Raw genomic sequence first — 10,660 nt, forward strand, 5'->3', positions numbered from 1 at the left:
GGCGTCCTTGGATGAGGCGTGAGACAGACGCGCCTCGCAGTCTGGACCGAAAGACATCATGACCAGACTGAGAGCGGGGATGGGCGAGCGAGCAAGAGCGTGAATGAAGAGAGGGACAGTCTTTGTGGCGACACTGTCTAGTTTTGTGATTGTTGCTATGGTTACAGTCTTTTCTACAAATATGCCAATGCAGTAATATTAATAAAATCCACTAATAAAAAAAACATCACACCTGAAAACGATGACTGAAAAATGACAATGTGTGAAATCAGGGAATATTTCAATCAATCAATTCAATCAATCAATTCAATCAATCAATTGTTTACGTTTAACTAAATCTATGATCTGATTTCTAAAACATTTATAACATTGCTTTATCTGTTGACGCTAACCCTTAGGCTAGCAGCAACGTTCATGCTAACCCTAGCTGCAATGCTAACCCATATTATTATGAACATATGTTGTTATTACAGCTTTAATATTGCAGTATTTCATTCTTCCATTGCAGTATTTCATTCTTCCATTGCAGTATTTCATTCTTCCATTGCAGTATTCCCCTGCCCCGCCCCCGGGATGCTAACAGACACTCTGTCACGTCAGCGTTTTCTGGCAGGCGGATGCGAGTTCAGTTCTGTGTGTTCAGTGTGAACCGTAAGCGTGTTGCGTAACGGACGCTAAACGGAACCCCGTCCCCGGACCGGACCCTCGAGGCAACCCAAAATGGATCCCATTCAGACACAAAATGGATCCCATTCAGAGGTACATGAGCTCAACGCTAACCGAGGAGTCTCTGGACTCACCATCACGGTGCCGATCCGGGATCCACCGGGCCCCCGGGGAGAAGGGGCCCGTCAACCTGGGACAGGAGGAAGGTCGTTCTTCTTTCTTTGTCGTCTTTCATGTGATGGGTTCAGAACCTCCTCCTCAGAGGTGTTCTGGTGTCGGTCGGTGGTTCTGCTGAGGTCCAACAACAAACCGGTTTAGGGCTGCGTCTTCATGATAGAGTTTGTCCACCAGAGAGTGGATCAGAGTCAACACCCTCCTGAGTTCTGACCCGCGTCAGCCTCAGAACCCAGCCTGGACTGGACCGCACTGTTTCCACACTGATCTATGAACGGGGGACGGAGACCGGCGGTGTCCCTCACTGCCCGATATCAGAACATTAGGTTCTATCACTAAGCAGAACCGACCCGAGGAAATGAAAGAGAAAGAGTTCCTACCGTTTCCCTTCTGGAGTTACTGGTCGTTGAAGAGAGGCAGGATTCCTCCAATCAGCAGCTTCCAACCTGCTGATTGGAGGAAATCACAGATTTCAGAGATTTATTCACCTCAAATCAGGATTCTGGTTTTTCTTTCAGAGACTCACTCTGTGAAGTATTTCCACACGGCGTCTTCTGGACTCTCAAACTTCCCAGAGTTCGTGTCCGTTGGTTTGATGGATGACGTTCAGATGTATCACTATGACAGTAACAGCATGAGAGCAGAACCCAAACAGGACTGGATGGACAAAGTCGCAGCAGAGGATCCAGAGTACTGGACCCACCAGATGAGGTTCGAAGTGACGAACCAAGCGGTGTACAAAGATAACATTGACATTTTAAAGAAGCGCTTCAACCAATCAGAAGGTTTGTTTATGGTTATTAAATGTAGTTTTTATGCTGTAAGAAATAAACACACACACACACACACACACCTCTGTAGGAACACTTTCCTTTGCTTCGAGTCCTCCTGAAACCTGCAGCGTGACTTGGACACTGACGAGTCAACGGGCGTGTCTTTGTTCCTCCTGCTGGTGAACTGGGCTCCGCCCCTCTCCCAGCACTTCCTGTCTGTTCACGGATCACAATCACTTCCTGCGTTAACGAGACGAAGGCTGAACTCGTCCTGCTGGTTCCTTTCTTGAGACAGAAAGTTCTGCTTCACAATAAAATCACACGTTTCCCACCTGTTTGTCTCATTGCTCCGCCTCCAACCCATGAATAATCCCAGTCTGATTGCTCCGCCTCCAATCGCATGAATAATCCCAGTCTCATTGCTCCGCCTCCAAACCATGAATAATCCCAGTCTGATTGCTCCGCCTCCAATCCATGAATAATCCCAGTCTGATTGCTCCGCCTCCAATCGCATGAATAATCCCAGTCTCATTGCTCCGCCTCCAAACCATGAATAATCCCAGTCTGATTGCTCCGCCTCCAAACCATGAATAATCCCAGTCTGATTGCTCCGCCTCCAATCACATGAATAATCCCAGTCTCATTGCTCCGCCTCCAATCCATGAATAATCCCAGTCTGATTGCTCCGCCTCCAAGCCATGAATAATCCCAGTCTCATTGCTCCGCCTCCAATCTCATCTCTTTAGCCACGGAGACTCCGTGAACATGACCGACCTCCGGATGGGGTGTGAAGAGGAGGAGTCAGGCTGGCGGTGTGGACACCAGTGTTGAGGGACACAGGTCCAGGTTCTGCAGCACCACGGACAGAAGGACCTGCAGACAGAGACAGAGAGAGGGACAAACAGGGAGAGAGAGCACAAGACTACAGGAGAGAGAGAGATTACTCCCATATATTTATAACATGAATAACCAGATAGAGGGGAGGAGCTCAGTGTGCTGGCCTACAGCAGCATATTGATTCCTGTATTGATTAACTATGAGCTTTGTTATGACAACAAAAACAAAGACCAACAACAACGTCTCGTTATGTTCAGTAAATAAACAACTTTAATTGTTAAATGTTGTGTCCAGAAGAAAACAAACAAACTTAGTATGAAAAACTAGAGCGTCACTCGGAGGGCGCAGACCTCCCCCAAGCAGCCCCCCCCCCCCCCACCTGGATCTGGATCGTGCAGGTTTAAGAATAAACCTGAACCCGGAACTCTTAATGATCGTCGGTGCGCAGGATCGATACCTGCCTGGAAACAGACGGAGAGAAACGAGCAGAAACGATACTGATGACGTCACAGGAGACGCCTTCAGACGCGTCCTGAAACCAGACCTGGGATTTAGTGACCTCTAGTGGTGATGCTGCAAACTGCCCCAACATGAACGGCCCACATGGACAGAATCCGGGTCCAGTTCTGTCCCTCAAGCAGACCCTCGGGTCGTTACCTTTAGCGTCGAGCGGCAGGAAAGGGCTTTGAACTTCAGTGACGTCACGTGATCACGTCCAACGGAAACGCTGGGACCGACGGGGCGGAGTCATAAAACCACATTTATGGTGTTTAAACGTGAAACGTTTGTGTAAACAAACATTAAACTGTAGCGGCTCGGACGATGGACCTGAAACCACCTCAAGTTAAACCACCTTAAATTAAACCACCTCAAGTTAAACCACCTTAAGTTAATCCACCTTAAGTTAATCCACCTCAAGTTAAATCACCTCAAGTTAATCCACCTTAAGTTAAACCACCTTAAGTTAATCCACCTTAAGTTAAACCACCTTAAGTTAATCCACCTTAAATTAAACCACCTCAAATCAAACCACCTTAAGTTAATCCATGTTAAGTTAATCCAACTTAAATTAAACCACCTCAAGTTAAACCACCTTAAGTTAATCCACCTTAAATTAAACCACCTCAAGCCTCTAATCTCTGGTTCCTGGAGGAGAGCCTCTAATCTCTGGTTCCTGGAGTAGAGCCTCTAATCTCTGGTTCCTGGAGTAGAGCCTCTAATCTCTGGTTCCTGGAGGAGAGCCTCTAATCTCTGGTTCCTGGAGTAGAGCCTCTAATCTCTGGTTCCTGGAGGAGAGCCTCTAATCTCTGGTTCCTGGAGGAGAGCCTCTAATCTCTGGTTCCTGGAGTAGAGCCTCTAATCTCTGGTTCCTGGAGGAGAGCCTCTAATCTCTGGTTCCTGGAGTAGCTAATAAAGTGAATTCTCCTTGTCTGGTTTCTCCTGCAGGCGCCTCCTGAAGGAGCAGATGGTTCAGAGGGCAGCGCTGAGGACGAGAGCGGACACGAGGAGAGCAGCGACTCTGGTCAGAGTGATGATGATGATGATGATGATGATGATGTAAGCAAGGACGAAGAGAAAGAGGAGGAAGAGGAGGAGAACGAGCCATTATCTCTGGAGTGGCCTGAAACCAGACCCAAGCGGGCCACGTATCTGCTCTTGCTGCCCATCGTGTTCCCGCTGTGGCTCACGCTGCCGGACGTCCGGAACCCGGTGAGCACAAACCGCCACCGCCAACAACCAGATTACAGGTTAAGCCCCGCCCCCTGCTGCCAGATGCTGCAGGACAGCGTCCCTCATTTCTGGCTCAAACTGCTCTGCCAGAAACGCTCTGAACTCGGAAGCAAACGTACGTTCATAGCGTGCACGCGCACATGCACGTTACCATGGTAACGAGACGAGAAGGACGTTTTCAGCACACACCGAAAGATTTTTGGCAATTTTCGATAGACCATTAACACAAAAATGTTCTTGATTAATTTTCAAGAATTAATTACGTTAATTAATTACGTGATTAATTTTCGCGAGTTGACGGCTGTTGTTTCGTAACGTATCACACGACCAAGAAAATTCACAGGCGAATGTCACGTCCAAGAAAAGCCAGCCGTTTTTCAAAATAAAACACCTTTTAGACCAGGGGTGGGCAAACTTTTTGACGTGCGGGCCACATTGGGTTTGAAATTTTGACCGAGGGGCCGGGCCAGGAGCTTTTGGATGAGTGTTTGGCCCAGATATACTAAAGCGCTGCGTGTCGTGTGCAAACCTCATAGCACAGTACACACACAGATAAATGTACAACCCGATTTACTAACAGTGTGTACGAAGAACTGCGTCTTTCAAATGTGCGAAATAGCCCTAATGCAGGTAGTACGTTTGTCTCAATGAATATGCAAGATGCAGCATTTACACATATTTTGGCACAACGGTGTGAGGAGAAATGTAAATAGATTAAAATAGCAATGACACTGTGATCTGTCAAACCTGGTGATTGCATCTGTTTTTAATAAATTTCACATGAACGTGTAAAGTTAAATAAATCAACATTTATTGAAAAAAGATGATCACTTAAAACATTCAAAACATATCAAAACACGAAATACTAAATCTCAATCATTCCTGCTGCTCTCATTGTTGTTCCACTGCTGTGCATAAATGCGCACTTCATTAGAAGAACGGGATTTATTGATCATGACGCTGAACGTCTGCTCACACACGGAGGTCGAGCCAAACAGCAGCATCTTCTGTGCCGTCCTCCGGACGTTTGGAAACGTTGCTTCGTTAAGTGAGACATAAAAGTCATTCAGGTTAAGAGACTTGGACTTATCCTTTGAGGCGGAGTCGGACTGAAGATCGATCAGTTCCAACTGCAGCTCCTGCGGGTCGGTTTCAGGGTCTTGTGACGGGACGGGACACCAGCTGAAGTGATGCGTCAATTTTCTTTAAATCAGAGAAGCGACGGCAGAACTCCCGTTCTTGCATTGATTGCTTGCTGGCGTAGTTTGCATGCTTTGTGGCAAAGTGACGGCTGATATTATATTCTTTAAAACCCGCAACGGCTTCTTGGCATATCAGACATGCAGCCGTAGATCGGATTTCGGTGAAAAGAAATCTTGTTGTGCGCTCTTTATTAAACACTCGGCCCTCACCGTCTACTTTGCTTTTCTTTGGTCCGCTCATTTCTACAGACGGGTCAGAGAGCAATGGGGAAAAAGAAACGAATGCAAAGAATAATTCGCTACACGCCAACGGTTGTCAGTGCGCCATCTGCTGGTGAAACACGGGTATTGCAGGGACAAAATGAAAGTTATGTTTTTGAATTTTTTGGTAATTGGACAAGTTTGGCGGGCCGTATTGAAAAGCATAACGGGCCGTATACGGCCCGCGGGCCGTGGTTTGCCCATGTCTGAGCTAGAACCTTCTGATGGTCTGGGTTCCAACCAGAACCTCTCGTCTCCAAGGATGGTTGTTGGATGGATGAATGGATGGATGCATCTGAGCCTCTTTAGGGGTGCTTTCACACTGCACCAAGAGGACTCGGTTCCTTTGGGAGCAAACTCCTGCATTTATAATTCGCTAAAAAGGTCTGCGTTGCCACTGTGATTTATTCACGAAACGAACTTTCGGAGCAACGTCGCGTGGCTGAAAGGGGCGCTCATCGATTGGACAAAGTAGAAGGGGAAGTCCCGCCCTCTCCCATGTTAAATGTTACACAACGCTAGTCATTTCTAACAAAGACAAAGTCACTGGAGACTGAAGTGGACTCCAGGACTACAAATAGTGAATGAAGTGGACTCCAGGACTACAAATAGTTAATAAAATGGACTCCAGGACTACAAATAGTTAATGAAGTGGACTCCAGGACTACAAATAGTGAATGAAGTGGACTCCAGGACTACAAATAGTGAATGAAGTGGACTCCAGGACTACAAATAGTTAATAAAATGGACTCCAGGACTACAAATAGTTAATAAAATGGACTCCAGGACTACAAATAGTGAATGAAGTGGACTCCAGGACTACAAATAGTTAATAAAATGGACTCCAGGACTACAAATAGTTAATGAAGTGGACTCCAGGACTACAAATAGTGAATAAAGATACAGTACAAGACTTTTTTTTTCTTGTTGAAGATTCATGTAAATATCTACACCATCAATATAATAGACAAGACAAAGATAGACATTTTCTAATTTTATTCAATAATTCATTTATGTTTGTGAATTTTATCACTCTAAATTGTCAATACAGTATGTGTGGCGACATGTTCAGGGTGCACCCCGCCACTCGCCCACAGCCAGCGGTGATAGGTGCTGCAACACCTATGACTTGAAAGGCGTGGGGGGCGGGGGTACACGATGCCGGGCCGTGAATGGTTGTCTGTGTGGCGACATGTTCAGGGTGCACCCCGCCACTAGCCCACAGCCAGCGGTGATAGGTGCTGCAACACCTATGACCTGCAAGGCGTGGGGGGGGGCGGGGGGTACATGATGCCGGGCCGTGACTGGTTGTCTGTGTGGCGACATGTTCAGGGTGCACCCCCGCCGCTCGCCCACAGCCAGCGGTGATAGGTGCTGCAACACCTATGACCTGCAAGGCGTGGGGGGCGGGGGTACACGGACCTGATCGTCTCAACGAAAAGACTTGGATGGGTCTTCGGATTTCTTTGACCTCCGAAAGAGGCCACAGAAAGACCTGAAGACCCGAACAAAAGCGTTGCTCTTCTGTGTCTTGGTCTTCTCCAGACGTGTCACCAGCATGTCGACGACCAGCGTGTAAATTGGCACTTTCATCCCCATCAGGATCATGCAGACTGTCCCCGTGTCGTCCATCAGTTTGCAGAGCTCCTTATGGACGGCTTTGGCGAGCTTTTTGACCTGTTGCAGGTCCATCTCCAGAGAGATGCTCGACTCCTGCATCCTGGCGACTAACAGACTCGTCATCAGCTCGGTCATTTCCGTCATGTCCGTTATGTCAACGTTCGTCCCCTGGAAGATCCTTGAGAAGAGCACTGTGACAATCCAGCGGCACCGCTTCTCCAAGTCTTCAGGCGACGCTGCTGTTTGGACGTCACTCCTCTCTTCTTGACCACAGACCCTTGCAGTGGGGAGATCTTCCTCTTCCATGATGGCCTCTGGTGGCTCTGGAAGAATTTCCTTTTTCCTTTCTGTGGGTTCACAGATGACATTTTCCCTTTTAAAATCGGTACTCTCCATGTCTTGGACGACGGCATCGGCGGCGTTTTTCATGGAACACCGCACGTCGTCTGGAGGAATAAAATCTCCCACATTCACTGCCGGCACTTCCTCCGCTTTCTTCCTGCAGAGGAATTTGCGGACCTTGGGTGCAAATCTCTGGAGGAGCACCTTGAAGTGCAGCAGTATCCTCAACCAATTGTTCCCGGGATCTTTGAAGACACGCGGCTCACTTGCTTCCGGCGTGTTCGCAGTTTTTACGGGGCTGCTGTGTGGCGAAGAGCATAAGCTCTTCATCACCTCGTTGGACAAAAGCCGTGATATTTCATACGGTGTCATGACCTCAACGACCTCTGGAACACCCATTGTAAAGGCAAGGACCGGTGGAATCACGTCTTCCAACGCTTCCTGGACTTGCTGGTGTGCAACAGCAAAGCCCGTCCCTGACGTTTTTGCTTTCAGGGGAGAACTGGGAATCTTTTCAAGCAGTTCTGGAGCTTTTTCCAGAACTGCTTGACGCACATCATCAGTTACAACTTGAACTAAATCCGTGAACAAATTCGCAAGCTGTGCGTCAGTATTCGGATCAACGGTCCCTGACTGAAGACCCTCCCACTCTTCCTTGGTGAGAGTCCCAAGGAATCCTGTGAAAAGCTCACCGAGCTGTAAAGTGGATTGTGCATGGAGGGCCAGAGCCTTCTCCTCGGAGTTCTGTGGTGATGCTCGCATCTTCGTAATTGTCATTGTTCTTCGGTAGATACCTGAGAGTGTTCGTGTGTTCGTATATATAGGTTTCCTCCAGATGACTTCAAAAGCACATCAAAGTGGAATATCACATCAAAAGGTAACCCTTTGATGTGCACCCCCCCCCCCCCCCCCCCGCCCCGCCACCATCAAAGACAAATTTAGACGCTAATAATCGATGCAACGGTCCGGTAACAAATGCATGACGGACCAGTACCGGGCCGCGCCCGGTGGTTGGGGACGACTGTCCTACACAGTATAATGTCCTGCCATGTTTGTAGGGTTAGAGTTCCAGTCTGTTCAGTCTTCCTGGTTCTCCACCAATGAGAGCCCAGCTTTTAAAGATAAAACAGAATGGAAGAATTATGATGTAATAATGAGGTGCAGGTCCTGATGGTAGTTAGGAAAGTAAGAAGCCTTTGAATTATTTCCTTTCTGCTACTTAAAGCCAAAAACCGTCTTTTCTCCGGAGCAGTTAGCTCGCTAGCTAAATAAGGAAACGCAGTCCAACCTCTGGCGACTACGTTTACTTCTCTTCATCTCTTCCTCTCAGGCGTCCAGGCGCTACTTCGCCGTGACGTTTATCGGCTCCATCCTGTGGATCGGCGTCTTCTCCTACTTGATGGTGTGGTGGGCTCACCAGGTTGGTTCACCGTCGCCCAAGTCACGAGTCACAGGGGTTCTAGACCCACCGGGACTCGAGCACACCTGTCCTGTTTGTTTTCCCAACTTATGATGCGTCATGAACGCAGCATAAGATGGCCTGATACCTAGCATAGCTCTAAATGTGAAGCTACAACCAGTTAGCTAGCATCATGTGCTAGGCTTTGATCTCGCCTCGCCGTTTCTAGGTGGGTGAGACTGTGGGCATCTCTGAGGAGATCATGGGCCTGACCATCCTGGCGGCCGGGACGTCCATCCCTGACCTGATTACCAGCGTCATCGTGGCCCGTAAAGGTCTGGGAGACATGGCCGTGTCCAGCTCAGTGGGCAGCAACATCTTTGACATCACTATAGGGTGAGTGGCTGCAACACTGCGCTGCCCCAGCGTCAGGCGTGGCGTTCGGGGCGTGATTACCAACCCAAGCGTAAACCCTAAATCCGTCATCTAATGTTTACAAAGATTGTGAGAATCAAAGAAATTTGGTTTAACCGGAAAGAACATTCATCGTCGTAGAAATTATAAATGAATTGAGAACGGTCCTAAAACTAACCCCTGAGGAACACCAACCATTATAATGGTGGAAAAAGTTGTTTCAGTCGCGTGCTGGTCCTGCATTCACAGTCCAGAGCGTTCCATTTAGCGATGCCGGTTCAAGCAGCTGAACACTGGCTCAGTGGTTAGTCCTTTACGGGCTACGGTAGAATCAATCAACCGCTAATCCTGAAACACGAAACTCGACGTCGGGTGATTCGATAGTCTTCATTTCCTGCCCCACCACTAACAGAACCCGCCCCGCCCTCTGGTTCCAGGCTGCCGGTCCCGTGGCTGCTCTACATGCTGCTCCACAACGGCGAGCCGGTGGCCGTCAGCTCCAACGGCCTCTTCTGCGCCATCGTGCTGCTCTTCCTCATGCTGCACTTCGTCATCGTCTCCATCGCCGCCTGTCGCTGGAAGATGAGCAGGATGCTGGGCCTCACCATGTTCCTGCTGTACTTCGTCTTCCTTGTCCTCAGCGTCCTGCTGGAGGAACGCGTCCTCACCTGTCCCGTCTCCATCTGAGACAAAAGGCCGAGCCGATAGCAGAGACTCATGATGTTAGCTAGCCAGTCTCAGCCCCCCCCCCCCCCGTTTCGACCATGGTGGGTGTATTTCAGCTCCCGCTGTGTCTGACATCGGTTTCTTTCGGTGAGTTGGCGTCCTTGGATGAGGCGTGAGACAGACGCGCCTCGCAGTCTGGACCGAAAGACATCATGACCAGACTGAGAGCGGGGATGGGCGAGCGAGCAAGAGCGTGAATGAAGAGAGGGACAGTCTTTGTGGCGACACTGTCTAGTTTTGTGATTGTTGCTATGGTTACAGTCTTTTCTACAAATATGCCAATGCAGTAATATTAATAAAATCCACTAATAAAAAAAACATCACACCTGAAAACGATGATTGAAAAATGACAATGTGTGAAATCAGGGAATATTTCAATCAATCAATTCAATCAATCAATTGTTTACGTTTAACTAAATCTATGATCTGATTTCTAAAACATTTATAACATTGCTTTATCTGTTGACGCTAACCCTTAGGCTAGCAGCAACGTTCATGCTAACCCTAGCTGCAAT

The 10,660-nt window shown here is 48.3% G+C and overlaps 1 protein-coding gene across 1 annotated transcript; it reads left to right on the forward strand.

Moving 5' to 3' along the window:
- Window positions 1–742: 742 nt before the first annotated feature.
- Window positions 743–10,106, forward strand: LOC137917281 (sodium/potassium/calcium exchanger 1-like). Its single transcript, XM_068760095.1, has 6 exons — window positions 743–872; window positions 1,359–1,558; window positions 3,897–4,160; window positions 8,937–9,026; window positions 9,235–9,401; window positions 9,857–10,106. Exons 1-6 carry the CDS (start codon window positions 743–745, stop codon window positions 10,104–10,106), a joined length of 1,101 nt encoding a protein of 366 aa, XP_068616196.1.
- The last annotated feature ends 554 nt before the right edge of the window (window positions 10,107–10,660 follow it).

Source organism: Brachionichthys hirsutus, unplaced genomic scaffold (assembly GCF_040956055.1).
Source record: "Brachionichthys hirsutus isolate HB-005 unplaced genomic scaffold, CSIRO-AGI_Bhir_v1 contig_1191, whole genome shotgun sequence".
Classification (NCBI taxonomy): Eukaryota; Metazoa; Chordata; class Actinopteri; order Lophiiformes; family Brachionichthyidae; genus Brachionichthys; species Brachionichthys hirsutus.

Excerpts from the sequence above, each read along its gene's own strand:
- LOC137917281 (XM_068760095.1), top strand. The coding sequence starts at position 743 with ATGGATCCCATTCAGAGGTACATGAGCTCAACGCTAACCGAGGAGTCT. Across the intron at positions 873-1,358 it reads CAACCTGGGACAGGAGGAAG|AGACTCACTCTGTGAAGTAT; the intron begins GTCGTTCTTCTT and ends TTTTTCTTTCAG. Across the intron at positions 9,027-9,234 it reads TGGTGTGGTGGGCTCACCAG|GTGGGTGAGACTGTGGGCAT; the intron begins GTTGGTTCACCG and ends CGCCGTTTCTAG.